Genomic DNA, 21,848 nt, shown 5'->3' with positions numbered 1-21,848 from the left:
ACATTTCTAAACCATTTTTTTAAAAAAGATATCAGTACTATAAAGATTTTGTTTCAGATGTTTAATGAAAAGTTGATACCGATTGTCCTGTCATTGTTATTGGAACATAGAATTGAAGTTTCGCGAAAGAAATTTTTCCAAATGTTAGCTTTCATTTTATTTGAGTATGCCAAATTTGCATGTATATGTTGGATGCTTGCTGTAACTTTGCGGTATATCTTGTATGGAATGTGTTTATCCCCACTAAAGACTTTCCTTAGCTCTATCTAGACAATACTGACAGCTATAAGGAAAATTTTGGACGTTTAATACGATTTTTGAACAATCCTTAATAATTTAAAAGAGCAAAATGAGTTGCCGTAGAATTTATTGATGAAATTGGTTTTCAAGCGGTTTACGTTATAGGAAATGTTAATTAAAAAGCAACTTGCAATTATTAATAATTTAAAAACTATAAAACGAAAATTGTAGTGCTAAATTATATTTGTTTCAGTGTTCTATCAAATGAACATCAACAGTGCAAATTTGGAGGTGATGTTGAATTTATGGGCCAACTTCAAGACGTTGGAGTGACGTTGTTTTATCACATGACTACATTGTTTAACGATGATACTATGTATTATCCACCAACAAAACAACTACTGACATCATGCATCGAGATACTCGGACAGGTCAGTATATTTTAGCAGTAATTATAGATAAAACTATGGCCAGGTAATGTGTATTTCGAGACATAAAAATGTGCATTTTATATTTCAAAGTTGTTATAATTTTTAGAAAGACCAGATTCTGTAGGTCGGGAGTTCTTCAACTGTATATGTTGGGACACACTGGGGGTCGCGAAAATGTGCGCCTTCTGGATGACTCGAGCCTATTGAAGGTCACCTCCAATTAATAAGATGGTGTTATTAATTATTATTAATTTTATATGAAGAATATGTTTTGCTTTCGACTGTTCCTTGCCCGCAAGATATTCTGAGTCGTAAATATAATTTTTAAATTAGTAAAATAACATTAATTATGACTACATGTTTTAATATAAATGCGAGTTGTTTAGAAAGTCACGGGGAAGATTTTCGATGAAAAAAGAATGCAAATTAGATTTCCTGGCGTTTTACTCCACGAACTACTATGGTTGGCCAGATGGCAACTGAACGATGCGGACCAGGTCATAAACTTAATGCCACTTTTTCTTGCTTTGTAAACCAGAGTTCGCTACCTCTTTTGTACCGTCCTAATTTATTGAGAAACTCTGTTGTATTTTAGAAAAGTTTGATCGTAGTTTAACGAAGTATCCCACAAACCACTGGACTGTACGGAAGAAAAAAAAAAAAAAAAAAAAAAAAAAAAAAAAAAAAAAAAAAGTTATGCCAAAGAAAAATTGGATATGAAAGGTAAGAGTTTCATCAGCGAGCGACAATGTAATTTTAATTCCAGTCAATGAAGAATGTTTCAACTAATAATAATACACTTTTTAAGGGGATCTTCTACCTCTTCGCTTAGGTTTCTAACTTTCCATTTGATAACACGTAAATTTTAATATGCTAATTTCTAACAAAGTATTACAGGTAATGACTTGAAATTTTTAATACAAATACACAAGACCCATATAAATCCAACCACGGTCTCCAATTTACGTTACATGCGTTAGATTAATTGTAATATATTCTTCAGTAAGTTTGGCAACAGAGAATAAAAAGTATGCTGCAGAGGGGAGAGGGCTGACCATCTGTTCTAGCTGGTTTTAATGTGATTATCACTTCTCAGTGGTTAGAATGGTCTGGACTGGAAGAGCCCCAAACCACTTCTTTCTTCCTTTCACGGTTTGTTTGTTTCTTCCACCCCCCTGCAGTCACAAGAAGACAACTTGTTTCGGAAAGCACTTTGAATTAGTAGCAAAACGCAAAACTGAATGACACCACGGAAGGATTAAAGGGAGGGGCGGTCACTCCCTCCGAGAACATTTGTATACTTTGAATAATCGGAGTAAGAAACTAGAAATTGCGTAATCTAATAAGAAAAGTTTGTTGAAGTATACAGATCAAGACGCATTTCAAGTGTCACAGCATTGTACTTTCCTCCCCTCCCCTCCCAATTCCCCTCTGAAGAAGTTCTTTTGTTTCTCTCTTCCATATTAGCCTTTACACTTACACTTTCACTATCCAGTATTGATTTTGACCATACCATCTGCACAGCAAGGCGAGTAAGGTTTACGAGTCCTTCCTTCTCCCTTTTTCTGCCCCCTTTTTTAAAAATTGCTAATTATAATAAAATTTATCGAAAACAATTCATCCCAACGATAAAGACTTATACACATTCATTATTGCAATCTTAAAATAAACTCGCCGCCTGTCGCGTATGCTAGCGATCTAATATATAAGAATAGATGAAAAGTTAGTTTGAAGCCTTATGTATTGTTTTTCTGTAAGTAAGTCCGAATTCATACTTGTTTCTATTGTTGCATCGACAAAAGTGAGTGCCAAATCGATTTAGGCTCGTTGGTCTTTGCGAAGTCCCTAAAGATGCAAGGCCGTGGGCAGTCGCCCACCACTTGAAACGCCTCTGCACTACAGGTCTGCACGTGCTCGGGCCTACAAAGCATGTATCACTTCGGGCCCGGAAGGGGTTCGGGCAGTAGCGTCATTTCAGATTTGGCTTGGGGGGGCAAGACACCTTGATATATGTAAAATTTCGCGTTCTTCACTGACTTACTACTATTCTATTGAAAAAATCTATATAAATCTCAAACTTAGGGGGGCAAATGCCCTCCCTGCCCCCTAAATGACGCCCCTGGGTTCGGGCTGTGAATTTTTAAATATACAACCATATTTCTCGGACTTTTTCGGGCCTAACTTTGTAAATATAGTGTAAAACGATACAAATTGCACCGTTCTTTCTGGAGGACTTTTAAAACACAATTGCAAAATCAAACCTCGAATTGCTGTAAATAAAAATACAATTTTGCATTAACAATTAAGTTTCTGTAATTCGGGCTTATTTCGGGCTTATTTGATTATCTCAGAGCTCAGTCCGGGCTCGGGCCTAAATGCTAAGACATATTTCGGACTCGGGTCGGGCCTCACATTGTAAATTCACGGGCCGGGCCCGGGCTGAAAATTCCGACCCGTGCAGACATCTGCTCTGCACCCGCACACATTCCTTCCTAGTTCAGAAAATCTCCTCCCCTCCGCATCGTCAATAATGGTAAATTTGTTCCTCGTATATTTGCTTATTATTGTAAGAGAAGTTCAAACCAGAACTCTAAAATGTGTTCGTTCTCTGGGGTAATGTGAGTAATACAAATTAAGAAAGATATGCGTAATATACAAATGTCAGAAAAACTTGATATCAATTTGAATAGACCTTTTACGTAACGTTTATTTTAGAAATAATAAACTTATGCAAATGTATCGAGGCATCTGAAATTTAATGTTAAATAGTGGCGAGTGAGCCAGAAGGGGCGTGCACTATTCAGTTAGTCAAAGAACTCATATATGTAGCTTGAAAACTACTACTATTTAAACCAATATTGAATTAGACAAATTTGTAAAAAGTAGGATAACTATAGTTGGAAATAGTGTGTGTATTTTTTTAGGAGGAAACCCAGAAGTACATTCTCGATAAAATAATAATAATAATAATAATAATCACCATTATCATCATCACTTCAATCATAGGTTGATGCGCAAGAAGGAAATTTTAAAACTTTTCTCTCCCCTGGGAGAGCTGTTTTATAATTTGATAAGGTCTCTTCTTCGTAACTGCATCTATCCTTGGTCGGGCCGCGGTGGCTCAGTGGTAGAGCGTTCACCTCTAATGCATGGCGTCCTTAGTTCGATCTCAGCTCACACCAAGTGAACTTTGTGGAGGACAAACACCATGTGTGGGGGTTTTCTCGGGGTTCTTCCGTTTCCTTCCACTTTCTGCATTCCACCATTTCCTTCATTTCTTAACATCACTAGCTCCTTTAACCTACCAGGCATAACTGTGGGACGTAAAAATTATAGATGTTTCTATCCTTGGTCTTCCACTTCCTGGTTTTTCTTCTACCTTTTCCTCTACCAATACGGTGGTCCGATCGGAGTGTCGAATAAGATAGGCAAGCATGCTGTTTCTTCTCTTTCCTATTATCTTCATGATCTGTCGTCCTTCACTAGCTTCCTTTAGTACGTCTTCATTCCTTCTCTTATTATTATTATTATTATTATTATTATTATTATTATTATTATTATTATTATTATTATTATTATTATTATTAATCTTTCTACGGGTACATCTCGCTTTTGTGGCAAGATTCGCCCATTCTAAGGTTTTAAACTTTCGCTCTTGATTATAAAAATTCATTATACATTATAAAAGTCTATACAAAGAAATGTATAGGTCTACATCCTATAAATAGTATACACACATTCTACCATTATAAAAATAGTATACATCTTACAAAAATAAATTATCAACGAAATACCTCACTACTGTCAAACAACATTTGTACTGTGTATATATTTATATTAATTATATAGACTGTCATGTCTTTTAATCACATGGCTACCCAGCTTGCCTCACGACGATGGGCAGACGCCAATAATTTGAGTATTCTAGCAGGGAATCGAACCTAGAACCAGGCGATCAGGAGTCGAACGCTCTAACCACTAGACTATGGAACGGGGGGCGCGGTGGCTCAGTGGTAGAGCGTTCACCTCCGGTGCTTGGGGTCCCTGGTTCGATCTCAGCTCGCGCCGTGTGGACTTTGTGGTGGACAAACACCGTGCTCGTGGGTTTTCTCGGGGTTTCTCCCGTTTCCTCCCACTTTCTTCATTCCACAATTTCACTTATCTCTCATTGTCACCGTCTCTTTTAGACTAACCGGCATAACCATGGGACGTAAAACTTAAAGATTTCATTTCATTTTTTAGACTATGGAACCCCATTGAATGAGTATAAGGTTAAAATTCAAATGATTCTACAAAAAACAATTATCAACGAAATATTTCACTACATTTCTAGCACTAACGACATTTATACTGTTGATACATTTATATTAATTACTTTATGAAAACAGGTAGAATGACTATATATCTAAAATTAAAATGATCCTACAAAAAGCATTTTTTTTTCAACGAAATACCTTACTCTTGTCAAACAACATTCATACTCTGTGTACACATTTATATTAATTACATTATAGAAAAGAATAGAATGATTATATGCCTGAAGTTAACTCATCCAAAAAACAATTATCAACAAAATATCTTAATATTGTACACTAATTACATGTACTGTACACTTTGTATATTACCAATACACTAATTTCTGAAAATTGAATAAAAATATTGTATGTGTGAAATATTACATTGACCCCACAAAACCTATTTTTGCCAAGTCTAGTACCATCTTTCAAAGACATTACTTTTAGTTTTATTACAAAGTAGAGCATTTATAGCATCTTATACGAGAAGAATATAGAACTTCTTATCATGATAAAGTAAATTTAACACAAATACGTTATTTAGATACAATATTTATGTTCGTTCCAAATTTTTAATACAAACTACTGCTGCTGTTGTCTTTTTACATTTACTGTCTTCGAGTTTATTTTTGTTTGTCGAATCTAACACTGAGGTTTACGACGGAGAGGAAGTGACTCTTCCAACCGAGAATCAACAATTCCAGGGAGTATGACTGCTATTTCTATAGACAGCCGACAAAAGGGCAAAGCTGCCCAAAACAAGTTTTTGAAAAAAAGGAAAAAAAGAAAGAAAATTAGAAGGAAAGGAACAGAGGTGACATTGGTTTTTAGCCTGAAGCGCTCATAAATCACTACCACATGTTGCGAAGACTAGTAGGGCTAGAGGGCTCTCAATTCCTTCAAAAAGATCTATCCATATACTATATACAGCATAGTTGCTAAACTTTCTGAAGAATATATTACAATTAATCTAACGCATGTAACGTAAATTGGAGACCGTGGTTGGATTTATATGGGTCTTGTGTATTTGTATTAAAAATTTCAAGTCATTACCTGTAATACTTTGTTAGAAATTACCATATTAAAATTTACGTGTTATCAAATGGAGAGTTAGAAACCTAAGCGAAGAGGTAGAAGATCCCCTTAAGAGAGAGTATTATTATTATTATTAGTAGTAGTAGTAGTACCACCAGTATACTTTTTCGCTACAAGGTTTATTTTGGAATGTTTAGGAATGGGAACGAGCAAGGAAATTTCTTTTTTGATTCAAATAATGCTAAACTAATGGAATTCAAAGATTGAAAAATGTACGATTAGACCAGGACATTTTTCATTCTTTCAGTTCGTTGAATTCATATTTAGAGAGATACGGTATGAGAAAAGAATTGTTGTTTCCTCAGTTGATCGTATAATACTAAATCACTTCAACTATTCTAAATAAACTATATATAATTGCGAGTATGACGTAAATCAACAAGTACTGTAGCACTTGCAAGAAACTCTTCTTTCCTGAACTTTCAGTCAAAATTTGACGATAGCTCTGTTGACAATTCGTTTCATATTGAATATTGTTCTCTTCGTCATTGCTTTGGAGGTCGAAAGCTTTGATTTCTGTTACGTAACTTGAACGCTGATTGTAACAAATGGTAATTAATAATCTAGATTTGAGTTTGGCTTCTTTCAGCAGCGAGGCTATATGACACGTGCATTTACAGCTTAACATGGGATCTAAACCACATGAGCTTCCGCCGGAAATCGAATCCAGGTCTCCCACGCCGAAGGCGCGTGTTTTATCCACATAGCCATGAGGGAGCTCCATTAACAAATATTAATTTAAAACAGTAACAATAAATAATAAAACGGAGCATTTTCCGCCTGTAGTCAACACATTGACGTCAGTGTCATTATTGCTGGTTCCTTGATGTACGGTGCTATTTCTTATTACATAATGTGAAATTTTCGCATTAATCAGAAGTTAAAAGAACAATGTATAATGTTGTAAATACTACCTTACATGTGTTGCACTTCCTCTGTGTGCAGAAAAGCAAATTAATGGTATTCGGTACACATCGTCAGGTTATTATTAAATTCAATTTCTTTTTCAGCTGTTTGTTTGCGGGGAAGAGAGTCAGTGCTCGAGACTTTTAGCTACAATCATTCAGCACCCACAACTTGGAGGTCTTTTGGCACCTCATTTCACTCCCACAGCAGCTGATACTATTACATTTTTGCAGATGTACCAGACACTTGTTGATATCCCCCAGCAAGATCCTGATCTCATTTTTGTTCTGCTGTCTAAGGTGAGAGAACATAAGCACCTGTTAATAAAGTGTTTTCTGTTTTCGGTTCATCGTTTTCTTTCCAGTCTTTTTCACTACAATCTACTACATAATCTTCATTTGGTTTAACCGGTACTGTGTTTGGTTTTGTTTCTGTTGATATGATTTTCGACCGTACTTAAAGAATGTTATATGTAGATGTGGGCGTTTTGCCTAAAGGCAGACTCTGATTTGCCTAGCAGAGCTAGATACCATAGGCCAGTAGAAGAGGGTTGGGTGGGTACTTCGTTTCCTGGGTTAAGACTATGTGAATTACTGAAAATTAGGGATATGGAGTAAAGTTATAGGTTGAATTACGTCTATAAAATAAAATACTTTGACCCTTGCTATATACGATTTCACTGTTACCATCGATTCGGTATAGGTCTCTGATTTAATTTTCAAGCACTGTAAGGTAAAATAGTAAATTATATTGGGAAAAAGTAGAGACGTGAAATGTCAATATTTATAGCTGGGTACGTTATGAACGATTTTCTCGGTATACTTTATCAGTTTATTCGGCAATCTTAGTGCTCTGTTTTGCTTCTTTGAAATATTATTGTGTAATGTTCTTCTATTTAAGAAAAAGATTACTACGAAATAAATGTTCCTGAAACGTCCATTAGATTATTATGTGTAGTTTGAATATAAAAATGGGTTTCAGAACAATTATAAAGATATCTTCAGAAATGAGGTCTTGCGATTACAGTTGCAGCAGTCAAACGCCCGGTTTGGACATCTCCAGAAATAAGATCTTGTGACTATAACTGCAGAAGTCTAACACCCAGTCTGGCCCACCTATTTGTTCACGTGCGTTGTCTGAAAACTTGTGGAGTGGTATTGTAAGTTTGGTGGCACAACACACACACACACATGATTTCTAAATTCCCTGTGTGTTATTAGTGTTACTATTGTACAGGTTTAGTTGCTATTTTTTTAAATCGTTATTTCTGCTTTCGTTTTCTATTTATTTGAAATATTACAATAATTTCAGTTAGAAATTATTAGTTCACTTGTTCCGAGGGAAGGAAGATCGTGTTTAAATGTAAGAGAATATTCTAGAAAAGAGCATGGCAACGATGGGCCTGCATCAGCGGTTACTCATGTTCATAGATCCGCGGTTGCTATTGGAGTAAATACGCGCACGGTATCTCTAATCACAAAAAAATCCGGTAATGAAGATTAGAGTTGCAAGTAGAAAAGTTACTTCTTCACCAGCCAATATCTAGACACTTTTGTCTGCTTCTAGCGCTATTGCTGCCCGCCTTTACTTCTGAATGTTCATTTTCCATTCCTATCCGTATCTCAGTTTGTTGGTTCATCTTATGTCTGTTGATTGAAAACATTTAAGATTGTTGAATATGAAGTTTTAGTTACACAATTTTTACAAATGGCTGGCTACCTTTGGTCGTGCGTATACATACACTCTATTGTCAAGCTCATTTCGCACTTGACTGGACCTGACTACTCTTTTTTTTTTTTTTTTTTAAATTCTTTACTCAACGGATTCCATTTCGTTTTTGTGTGCAGTAATTAACATCTTTGTGTATATTTTGCATCAGGGTGTCTACTGGTCATGAAAGTCATGAAAGTCATGAAAAAGTCATATATTTTGCTTAGTGGTCATGAAAGCCATGAAAAAGTCCTTTATTTACCCAACTGGTCATGAAAATCTGAAATCTCAGAGTATATTTTTATACTTCATACTTTTATACCTCATACTGCATGTACTGAAACAGTTGTATCAGGTCAGTAATTGTGAGAATTTCCCCCACCAGTTAGTGCTGGCTAACTGGTACTTTACTGTCTTCCTAGCTGCTCCCCATTTCATCTTCTAGTCTCTGTAATATAGTAACAACTTTTTACTGTCCAACTTTCTGATCTGCTATTTCTTTACTTCTAAGAAATGTAAATTGTGTATTTTTGGGTCTTTAGACTTATGCAAATAATATTATTCGTTTGAGTTTGCAGATTTTAAATTTGATCTATTTTTTTAAAACGAATTTCTTTTATAATTTGTTTTGTCTCTTTGAACCGCAATTAAAAATTTGTTTACTGCCTTTTAAATTGCTCTTGCATTTTAAAATTAGTTGTCAGCTAATGGACATTATGTACATTAGACAAATAAGAACGTAGTGTGATCTTCATCTTAACCGATGCACCACTGATGGTAGGGGTTTATTATTACTAATGGTAAATTTTTATCGCCATGGTCATGAAAATTTGAACAAAAAGGTCATGAAAAGTCATGAAAAAGTCATGAATTTACTTTCTGGTATTCCAGTAGACACCCTGTGCATTCGTCTGTTATTGCTATTGTTAATGCAATTATGCAGCTCTTCTTGGAAGAGTGGATAAATCAAGCGCAGTCTTACATAAACTTCCACAAGAAAAAAGTCACAGATTGAGGTCGGGCGACCTCGGTGGCCAGTGATGCAAACCCAAGTCGATAGGTCTTGTACCGCCAATCCATCGTTAAGGAAAGTTAGTATCAAGAAATCAACGGACGTTTCAGTGTCAGTGCTGTGGTACTCCGTCCTATTAAAAAATAAATTTTTAAAAAAGTAGCTATTCTGCATTTCTAGATATGAAATTCTATAACATTGTTTCCCGCAAAAAAATGGGGACCCTAAAACTTTTCTCGCGGTATGGCGCAATACACATTTATTTTTGAGGAGTCTATTTCATGCTTAACTATTTCATATGACTGCCAAAGCTAAAAGCCGTTCCACAAGTATTTATGACCTCCATTTAGTCTTTACACGCTTCAGAGATTGAAAAAGTGCGTTCTGCTAAACAGTTAGTTCCGGTGTACTTAGCGCCATCCTAAGGACTGTATTCACATTTGAGTACACTTCCACAAGGTTCTCTTCCTGAAGAAGTTTACATGTAGATATAATAAAGTTGCTACTTTCTCATTGTCCGTTGTTAGAAGTTGCAGACGATATTCATCGTCCAAAGTGGAGTCAAGATCATCTTTATACAGTGATATAAGTTTCACTGCAGCTGTCGAAGCTACATCCAAAGTAACTAGACGTTCTAAGAAGCCAAATTTATAATGATGTTTCTGGTAGCAAACACTGTGCTGTTTGAGAGAGAAACCAAGAATATCCAGTATTAAATTAAATGTATTGATTCTGAAATTTTTTGATCCAGTTTTCAGTTGTTCTGTTGTTTCGGTGATGCTGTCATTGAGCAGTAGTGGATATTTTTGTCTTCTCCTTTCATTGAGTTCATGAGTGTAATCATGAGTTCGTGGCCAATCATCTTGCAAAATGTAACACGCATTATAATGGGTAGACTATCGTGTCTTGCTCAGACTTTGGAGTTTCAGTTTTCAGTTTAAAAAAAAAAAATTAATTAAAATATAAAAATATAAAAAATAAAAATGTCGGTACACATAGAGTTACTGGAGCAGTCCAAATGAAGGTACCACGTTTGTGCAACTCTCTGCAGTGTATAAACTCTTTATATTAAGAGAATATGCAGTGCTTGGAATATGGTTAACTTGAGGACAAAGTTGCTTTATTCTTACCTGAACTCCCGAGAATGTTTCAGACATATTTGAAGCATTGTCATATAACTGAAAGTATCTATGTCGTATTTCTTCAAGGTATTGAAAATTGCGTTTACGATATCTTCTGGTTGATGTCCCACATTTGTTAAGAAGTAAATAAAAGCCTTCAACAGGAATTCCGTTAGTATTCATGCAGTGTATCCGTAAAGTTGCACAACCCGAAGTTTAATTGCGTATATCTTTTGAACTAAGAACGTTAAAGACCTGAGACTTGAAACAAATGTAAGCATGTTCTATGTAGATATTTTCGAAATTATGACCGATGTTGGAGTGTGTAACGTTTCTGTGTACTAACGAAAGAAAGTACCGAAAGTTTAAAATAAAAAATGTAAAAATGAAGAAAATCAATATTTAGTTGCAGGATGCAGCTGGTAAATCTCTGTGTATATGTGCAGTATGCATCTACGTTTATCCATTGGTGCGAAAATGTGACAAAGTTGATGCAGTGTTGCCATGTAAAAAGGCTACTTATTGCAAGTCCGTAAAATGGTGTTTTTTGACTAAAACGCGGCCCCTGGAAACACTGTCATAAAATTATTGCAACAGGCGTGTTTTAAGTTAATTAGTGATAAGCAATGAGAATTTGCACATAATTGATAACTTGAGTTTTAATGCAAAAATTGGCGATAAAAAATTACTCATCTATAGCAGGCAACCCTGAAATTTTCGTGAAAAGAGAAGGGCACTTTACAGCAAATTCTCGAAGTGGCTGCCGTGCTCTTGTAAACACAAATTTACATGCTTCACCATGTGTCTTGACATCTTTTTAATGGTGATGGATGGAATTTCTGTTTCAATGTTCGTCTTCAGTTCGTCTGTGGCCGTGGGGTTATTCTTATACACCACATTTTTCTGGTAACTCGATAAGAAAAGTTAGGTGATGCTAAGTTCGGAGAACGAGAGAACCATAAAGTTTCGAAGATGATGTGGTCATCAAAAAATTTTCCTAACATTTTGCTGTAAAGCGCCCTTCTCTTTCTACGAGGATTCCAGGGTTGCCAGTTGTAGGTAAGTAATTGTTTTATCGCCAATTTTTGCATAAAAACACAGGTTATCAATTATGTGCAAATTCTCATTGCTTATCATTAATTAACCTAAAACACACCTATTGCAGTAATTTTACAACAGTGTTTGCAGGGGCCGCGTTTCTGTCAAAAAAAAACACCCATTTTACGGACTTGCATTAAATAGCCTTTTTACATGGCAACACTGCATCAACTTTGTCATGATTTCGCACCAATAGATAAACGTTGATGCATACTGTACATATACACAGAGATTCTCCCGCAGGAAATCAGTTTTCTGCAACTGAATATTGATTTTCTTCATTTTGTACATTTTTTTTTTATTTTACACTTTCGGTACTTTCTTTCGTTACTACACAAAAACGTTATACATTCCAACATCGGTATGATCTCGAAAATATCTACATAGAACATGGTTACATTTGTTTAAAGTCTCATGTCTTCATCGATCTTGGTTCAAAAGATATACACAATCAAACTTTAGGTTGTGCAACTTTATGGACACACTGTATAACGTATTATAAGTAAGCTGGTCTGCATGAGATATATCAGGTGTAGAATCAACAATAATAGAGAAATATTTGGCTTGTTTCAATTCTCTCAATTTCGTTAAGAATGTGATCGCTCATTAAAGTAATTAGTTCCGCATATATAGTTTTAGAAAAATACGATGTTTTCCCAGAACTCACGTTATTATATTGTGTCCTTAAGTGTTGTGCTATAGTCGGGTCGAATTCATAAAGACACTCAAGAGAACAGAGAAAATTATTATTATTAGAATTTCCTATGTACTTATTATTATTAGGATTTCCTATGTACTTGTCTGCCTCTCGAAAATTTAGTCCCCTTAGTGGTAAATAACTTGACTATCACAACAATCTGTTTTAAAATATTTTTCAGTAGTTGCGTTCCTCCTCAAAATGCTCCACCACACGAGAATCTACCCATGAACCCTCAGTGTAAGGTTCCTCACACGTTTTTGTGTTGAGGTGAGTTTTCGTGTTGTTGCACCCTTCTTGAGGCATTTTTCCAATCGTTAATCCCAGAAGTAAAAGATGTTCTTTGATATTCAAGCTGTATTAATCCAATGCGTAATAGACAATGCTGTTTCAATTTAAGTACTTTTTTTTTTTTCGTGAACTTCAAAGTCGAGCATTGAACGAATTATGCTTTTAATGCTTTTGTTTTGTATATTGTGTAACAGTTTTGAAAAACATCACTACAAAATAATTAAGTTTTGAATTTTTCTCGTTTTTCGGACTGTTCTACAACATCCATGGAAATTTTTGTTTTGTGTGAAGACGGTGAGTAGTCTTAATTATTCTGTTTAAATTCGATGATAACGTAGATATGTTAATAATTACTACTGTAATTAAAAACAAATCACATGGGAATATTGTAGAAGCACTACACACCACCGGTTGTTGGAAAATCCACTACATTCTTGATTGATAGGGTTCAGAATTCCTAGATTTTCAAATTCGAAGTCTGGACGCATCTAGATTTGCAAATTCGAAGTCTGGGCGCATATTATATTTCTTTCCAGTGAACAGATAGTGTGTGCTGCTTAGGTTTTCAACAATCAACTTATTTCATCTAACTTTTTATCAATTATTTTATCAACATTTATTTGTATTTATCAGTGCGTCCTTTAGGGCATAATATAAGGTGTTAAACTTAAGATTTCATTTTAGTACTATAACAAAGTGATATAGAAACTGTAATTCAGGTGTAAGTAGATGTAAAGGTAGAATTTAATTTTTGTAATATGAATTTCTCTGAAAACACTATCGAATAAATTTCAATTATTGTTTTCACAGTAGAGAAGGGACACGTTTCTTCACTTTATAATAATAATTGCTGTTGCTTTTGCAATGCCTTGTTGTTAGTGATATTTGTTTGATTACTGTTCATAAATTAAAGAATTGTCGGTAAATCCATTCTTGTCTTTTAATCTGCATTGTTATTTCTTGTGCTAAGGTTTGGAAGCTACTTCCATTTCTTAGGATTCTGAACTTTTATCGAAATTGAAGTACATAATTTGGCCTTTTTCACGTAGCAATTGAGTGTTGCACGTTTACATTTACACTTATGTCTTTTAAAATTTACATTTATTTTAGGCTTAGAAATAAATTTAAGTTCAAATTTTGAAACTATCAGCGTCGAGAATCAAGAAACATCAGAATTCTGAAAATAGTTCTTTAAATCTTCGTATAATTGCTGATTTTCCTAATTGCATGTATTGAATCCACCGTAATACATGAGTTGTATGTGAAGTACCAGCAACGTAATTAATACCCACAGTATTGAACGAACATTGATAATCACACCACAGACCTTCAGTGTAGTAACTTGTGTTGCCGTACACTGTTCCCCAAATCCATGATAGTTGTCCTACGACGTTGGTGAAAGTTTTTTGATGATTTCAGCGATTACCACTTTGAGCAAGGATTGAATATCTGGAAACGCTGTGCCTCAGAAGAGTTCTTTTCAACCGTAGAAACAGGGCAAAATTTCAGGGGATGACGTCTGACGAGTATGGCGGATGTTTAAGACCTCCTAAGTTTACCTAGCCAACAATTAATCACTGTATTTGTGAGAGGACAATGAGGGTAGTTTCTCCTTCAGGATGGACTACACAGTTTCTTATGTCCAACTTCAGCGGATACCTTCCTGAGTCCAGCGATGGTCAGTGTCAAGGAAATTTCGAAATAACTCCATCTGTTCCTCCGCTAAGCACTCAGTCAGCTGTCTTCTTTAGGCCTGAACGAAACACCTTGACCTATCGTGCAACTTTCCGATACAATCCGCACGCTTGCTCTACCGTATCAGGTCAGCGACGTCTATTTCTGCCAGATCAGTTGGATTTTTGGCCAAGAATGCTATTTAAGTTTCGTAAGCATGCTTTAAGGTGCCTTACATAATATTGGCCACTTCAGCCACGTACAACACAACTACTCGATTTCTCGACTTGGTTGGTGCAGCATATGTCGAAAGTGGTTCAAACTAACAAATTTACAGACTCTTGTCGCGCACGATTTTGCATATACTCGCCTTCTGACAGTGTTGCCAGTACTTTGCATTCTCAACTCATGCACACACGTATTCATTTTTTATGGCACTTTACTCTTGTAATACAATGCACTTTCACTTAAACACATTCCAAACAAAAGTAGGGATTGGGCACTAGAGATTCTTCGTTGTATAAGTTGTTATAGGCTTTTTAAATTTTATTTTATTTTATTTTATTATTTTTTAAAATCTTTTTCCAGGACTCGTGCTTATGAAACGTGAACCAACAATATAATCTAAGATTTGAACAGGTGCTCTCTCTGTAGGTCAAACCCGGTTTTCTGTTATGTATAAGTAACCTATATTAAACGAAAAATCAAGTAACATGAATAGCATGAAAATTAGCAGTGATAGAACCAATACTAGTACGAAAACATTGAATAAGTCTTTGCCTTAAAATAATTTATTTTGCACTTATTAGCAGAGTGTAGTAGACTCAAAGAAACCGATAAAAGTTCGAATGGCAGTTCTGTACGAATGATAAAATTCAAGATATAAAACATACTTACTCCAAACCTAGTCTTCTAAGATTATCCTGGCTTGAATATTAGTAAGTTCATATAATGTCAAATATTGTTGGTTTCTTATTCTTTGACACCTGTAATGAATCCGAATTCAGATACTTTCAAACTTTTTGGATTTGGTTAAATCTTCAAATGCTTTTGCGTATTTTTTGGTTGGATCCGTTACTACATCCAATCCGTACTTGATTTTTTCATACATTATTATTCACATTTCGGTAATGATTCGAAATTTCATCTAATTTGAAGACTTTTTTAAAAATATTTTTTATGATAGTCTTTAGGGCAAATCTATTGTTTTCTCGAGTGTAAACGCAAGTATAAATATACTTGTTTGCAATATTCACAAAAGAACACTGTGTAGTAGATAAGGAGCAAGATTGGTGTAGTATTTGTTCTTGGAGCCGTCTATAGAAATTTAGAATTTGTCTCGTAAATAGTAAAACCTTCCCTTGACGTTTCCTAATAACTACTACAATTTTAATTCCCTCCTTTTTCAGTATAAGTGTTTCTTTCATTGATATTTTTAAGGATCATCATGTGGTTCATACTAATGCTTGTAGACGATGGATACTCATTGACTTAAAAATGTTTTGACAGAAATGCCCTTTTAGCTTGATGTATGTATTTCATTAAGTTCCACAGCTAGTAGGCGAGGATTTACAATTACACATAGAGCTCTACTTTGATATATAAAATAGAAGGTAGCTGCATGACTGTTTAGAACATACACATTGAAGTCGCTAGTCAAGTCTAGAACAGTTCGTCGATACTGTTGTAAGCCGAGAAAAAAAAGATACTAGAAACGAAGAGGTGTGGTCGTGTGACATTGTCATCTATTTTTGAATGTTTTCTAAATAGCAAGTACCTTTTATTTTGATTTACATGCAACAAGTTAGAATTTCTTTGCTCTAACTAAATACATGACTGATTAATTAATTAATTGATTGTTGTATTACAGTTCGATGTCAGCAAATGGCTTATGAAGCACAGACCGAAACTGAGTGAAAGATCGAAGTTCATTGATCTCGTTGGTAAAGCTCTGACTATTTCGGGCCTTGTTCCTGAAGATGGAAGACTAGTTCTTCACGAGGTAAATATAAAAATAAGGTTGTTAGTGACTTCATAGCATAATCATACAGTAACAAATTATCATATCTTGGTGATTTGTATATATATATATATATATATATATATATTTGGTCTAGGAATTAATTCGTGCGGTTGGTACGCACACATTGAAGCTGTAGTACAAACACAAAATACATAAATACCTTAAGAAAAATATTGTCCATCGCTAGCCACCACTTTCGCCCATCTGTCAGGCAATGTACGGATTCCGTGGCGAAAGAAGTCCTCATCCTTGGAAGCGATCCAGTCAGAGACCCATGTTTCGATATCTTCTGAAGAAGTAAACCGCTGTCCAATCAAATCGTTGTACATGCAATCGAACAAGTAGTAGTCCGAAGGAGCAACGTCTGGTGAATACGGCGGGTGGGGTAAAACTTCCCATCCGACATTTTCTAAATAGGTTTTGACCGGTTTTGCGACATGTGGGCGAGCGTTATCATGTTGAACAATAAGTTTATCATGTCTGTTCTCCCATTCTGGTCGTGTTCTGGCCAGAGCTTGCTTCAAACGCATTAATTGTCGTCGATAACGTTCTCCATTCATAGTTTCACCCGGTTGCAGCAGCTCATAGTACACCACACCTTTCATATCCCACCATATGCACAGCATAACCTTTGCACAGTGAATATCTCGTTTTGGTTGTGATGGACCTGGTTCACCTGGTTTCACACAGGCCTTTTTTCGTTTAGGGTTCTCGTAATGGATCCACTTCTCATCACCCGTAATAATTCGATGCAGAAACCCCTTTCTGCTCTGTCGTTGAAGCAGCAATTCGCAAATGGTTTTTCGTCTTTCAACGTCTCTGTCTTTCAATTCATGTGGAACCCAATGTGACATCTTTTGAATCATTCCCATGGCTTTCAAACGTTTGGAGACTGTTGTTTGATCAACGCCTAATGCTGCTGCAAGTTGTTCCTGCGTTTGACACGAATCCTGCTCGAGCAATGCTATCAATTCTTCGTCTTGAAATTTTTTTGGCTGTCCAGCTCGCTCTTGGTCTGCCAAGCCGAAATCACCACTTCTAAACCGTGCAAACCACTTCTGACACGTTCGCTCAGCTAGAGCATGGTCACCATACACTTCCACCAAAATACGATGACTTTCAGTCGCACTTTTCTGCATGTTAAAGTAATGCAGCAGGACACCCCGCAAAAACACTTTATCAGGCACAAATTGCTCCATGTTCACTTAACTACAAACTGGTGTTGTTGACGCTTTAATCCACTACCCTATACTACGAACGATACGCGATGACAGGGGTTTGCAACACATGTGTGGATACACGGAACTGTGGGACGCTCCGTTCGTTGCGCCATCTCTTGTCCACCCGCACGAATTAATTCCTAGACCAAATATATATATATATAATTCTACTTTAAATGTCACCGGAGCCTTCTGAATGCTTATATGTAGATTTTTGTGTTTTTATATGCAGATTAATTTTGTGTCAGTAGTTACTGTAAATTATGTGGGTTGATACGAGGAGTAGTCAAAAAGTTCTCGGAATTTAGCTGTAACTCTTTATTACCACAATATAGGCACACATTCACTTAATCGCCTTCAAAATAGGCTCCTTGAGAATACTCACACTTGTTCCATCGCTCTTGTCATTGTTGGAAACAATGCTGAAAGTCCTATTTTGGTATTTTCCGAAGTTCAAACGTCACCTTGGTTTGGATGTCTTTTACGGTGGCAAAACGGTTACCTTCGAGGCCCTTTTCGATCTTGGGGAAGAGCCAGAAATTCGCTGATTCCGCTGGTGCTAGAAACAGCAGATATGACAAGAGCGATGGAACAAGTATGAGTATTCTCAAGGAGCCTATTTTGAAGGCGATTAAGTGAATGTGTGCCTATATTGTGGTAATAAAGAGTTACAGCTAAATTCCGAGAACTTTTTGACTGCCCCCCGTATTACACTTTGAATTTCTTATTATGCTCATTACAATAGAAAAAACTTTTAAGATTATTATTGCTGTAGAAAAGGGTGCGAGGGTAAATAACACTGTATAAAATTATAACATAATAATTAACAATATGGAGAACTCTTGAAATCAAATAGTAAGACTTGACTCGTAAACATATTACTTTTAACATTATATAAAGAGTAAAAGTGTAATACTTTTTAGATTTAGTTATAGTTTTAAGTCTACTGTTATGCCCTGTAGACTGTAAGAACCGGGCTTCAACTGATTACTGACTTACCTAAGCAACCCCTTTCAAATTTTAAAACTAATTAATGCATTCAGTGGGACTTACTGAGCTCTAACTATTATTTATATCCTAAGTCAAAGAAATAACGTGAGAAAAACTAATGAAGCGAAATAATTTTATTATCTGTCGGCTCAACCTTACAATATGCGATACTGACACATAGTTAATGACCATTAAGTTAACATAGAACAAATAGTTAAATCCGATTTAAACTATTCGCTTAACAAAACAATACATTTATTGTAAAAGTTATTAACGTTACATTTATTGTAAAATTTATTAACGTGTACCAGTTTTGCCAACTGTCTACTTGGCTTCATCAGACACTATCAATTAATTATTGCTCGTTTAAATGAGAGAATCGGGAGTTGTAAGAAGTTATTAGAATGGCAAAGTTTGTGTACTAAATGAACGATTATTTCAACCGAAAACAAGGTTAGAAATTGTACACCATTTATTACATCCATACAGTAGTTTAAATTGAAGTACAATCCAAAAACAAACATAATGAATCGATATAATGCTTAAACTGATTAACAAGACCTTCAAATGATTAGAAAAATATCACATACTTCGGCTTATACTCCCACATTATAAAATAGCATATATGCTTATGGGAACTGAAGCAAGGTTAGTTTGTGCACAATCTCCTGACTTAAATGGTGTTATTATAAATTGAGTTCATAACCAGTAGTTCTTATTCCAAGTAATAGAAATGACCAAATATCGAAAATAATATATATAAGTAAAAATTGTGAATACTTTTCTTAATATAAAAATTAAATATACACATTTATATGTAGTTGTAATATTTGGTGATAAAAAGAATAGCTTGTGTCCTCTCAGAGACCAAGTACGCACGTGAATGGGAAAGTTTACATTTCAAACGTTACTGTTCGTTCAGGACATTTCCTTTCCTGACTAGATTATGACTTGATTTCTCCTCTTGCAATGGAAAAGAGGAGGAAAGCTGGAAGTTGGTTTTTGTTTCTTTGCAGGTTAGAAGAAATAACTTTTTTTTTTTTTTTTTTTTTTTTTTTTAATGTTTGCTTAGTATAGAAAAATCACTTCCTGAAGTTTGGCTAGCTTTTGCTAATACCCTGTGTGCTTTATAATCATTTATTTATAAAATATTTTCTTAATTATAGGTTTATAGAAATCATCTGAAAGTACTGCTGATGTATGATTTTCCCGAACATTATGGCGAAATACTGAATATGTTGCTACGTGGTAGCGAAAGTCAGACCATTGCGTTGGATGTATGGTATGATGTTTTTAATGCCTTAGGATGCGATAAGCTGAAGTTGAAACAAGGGCAGAATTTGGGGAAAATTAAAGAAGAAATACGTAAATACGCCACGGAACAGAAACTTTTAACACAGCAGGAGGTTAGTACTTCGTTTATAATCATTAACTTATGTGAACTAATATTCGTAGTGCATTTAATTAGAACCAAATGTGTTGTTTCTTTATTCTGCGAAAGATGAGTGAAATCTTCTATAAGACTGCCCACCTTGGGAAGAGTTGCAACACACACTCAGTGGCGTGTGTGAAACAAACCTTTCATCAACGCTAGACTTAAGAAGCGTCATAGTTGATATAGTGTTTCTATATTTTCGAAAGAACAGAAATGAGCACGGTGGTTCAATTGTTGATTGTTGACCTTCCATAGAAAGATAGCAGTTTTGATCATAGTCAGTGTGAGTTTATGATTAACAACATCATGTTGAGATTTTCTCAGATTCTCCCATTCTTTCTCATCCCATCAATTTTTCCATTACCATTCACTTACGTTTACAATTCGTTTTCTACAAGAACATTAACCCCCTTAATGCCGAATGTAGCATTTTGTTTCCTAACCTCCTTACGTAATTCTATGGCCGTTATGTATAGTAGTGAACTAACTGTTGATTCAATCATACTAGCCTCTCACCCTTTTGCTTATGCTGATTGCTGGAGGCACCACTTGCATTACTACCGAAAAAAAGTTTAAAACAGTGGAAGTAAGTGGTTGGTTTGCAATCTTTTTTAGAGATGTATTGTATTGTGTGTTTATCGGATTGTAAATTATGTAATAATGTTCAAAAGGCTACGCAGAAAAGTTGAAAATGTGTCACTGTAGTCCTGAGTTAACCTGTCAACATTAATTACGTAATACTTAAGGCACGTGTTCATTCACAGCTGTTCAATGCTTCCTATCTTTAATTTGCAGAGTATCCGCGGTGTTTTAGAACACGCCTACCGGTACCAACATAATGTTCTAGTAATGATTAGGAAAAACAGTTTCTTACTTTGTTTATACTGTAAGTACTAGATTTGTGAATTTTATGTGCATAAATACCTCCACTACCACTAGTAGTATTGTCTCCAGTAAAACTGTCCCAATGTAGATGTGGTTTGTACCGATCTTCTTCCTTCTTCAGAAATTCATTTACACGTCATCTATTTTGAAAAGATGAAGTCTTGTACACAAGCTTTAAGGTATTTTCACATACATGTCTTCTACTCGATGTATCCTCTTCCAGCATAAGTCCATGTTTTTCAACCACAACCACAAATACCTGTAACTGCTAACTGACAAATGGTGCCCTTTGTTTAGCATCATGAGAAAACACGAATGAGTTCGGGTCGTCTCGGAACCGAAGATTCCCGAAACTCACCGGAAACACACAAAAACATGTATAACATAATTATATACTGTTCATACAATAGGTGTAACAAGAAATTACAGGAGTAGAATTAATTAAATATAAATTACTCATACTACAATATCCTCATAACAGGATTTCCTTTTCAAGCCCTTCGGGACCCTTCTACAGTGTATTCAGTTTGTTTATTTGTTGAAGTTTTGCATCCCTTTTCAGCATCGAGGCTATACGACGTGGACGTGAAGTTTAAGGTGAAACCCGAATCACCGTAATGCGTTCAAATTTTTTAAGTCTCTCCTGCTGGAAAATGTAACCTGGGACCCCGTGTGCATAAGGTACGCACTAGTCAAAAGACCAAGGGGAAACAGGAACAAATTAA

General features: G+C 35.4%; 1 protein-coding gene across 3 annotated transcripts in view; it reads left to right on the top strand.

Annotated features, from left to right (window-relative positions):
- Positions 1-21,848, top strand: part of Epg5 (ectopic P-granules autophagy protein 5) — a 141,501-nt gene that overhangs the window by 66,364 nt on the left and 53,289 nt on the right. For 2 of the 3 annotated variants that reach the window (XM_081748982.1, XM_081748983.1), the window contains 4 exons: positions 494-671; positions 7,072-7,266; positions 16,441-16,572; positions 19,970-20,209. In XM_081748982.1, coding sequence (XP_081605108.1) covers positions 494-671; positions 7,072-7,266; positions 16,441-16,572; positions 19,970-20,209 — 745 coding nt within the window. The remainder of the gene's footprint in view (positions 1-493; positions 672-7,071; positions 7,267-16,440; positions 16,573-19,969; positions 20,210-21,848) is intronic. The other variant, XM_081748984.1, reaches the window with a different exon arrangement.

Source organism: Thermobia domestica, chromosome 2 (genome assembly GCF_964235325.1).
Source record: "Thermobia domestica chromosome 2, izTheDome1.hap1.1, whole genome shotgun sequence".
In the NCBI taxonomy this organism is placed as follows: Eukaryota; Metazoa; Arthropoda; class Insecta; order Zygentoma; family Lepismatidae; genus Thermobia; species Thermobia domestica.
The sequence above is the reverse complement of the archived record's forward strand: the minus strand, read 5'-3'. Positions and strand labels throughout refer to the sequence as shown.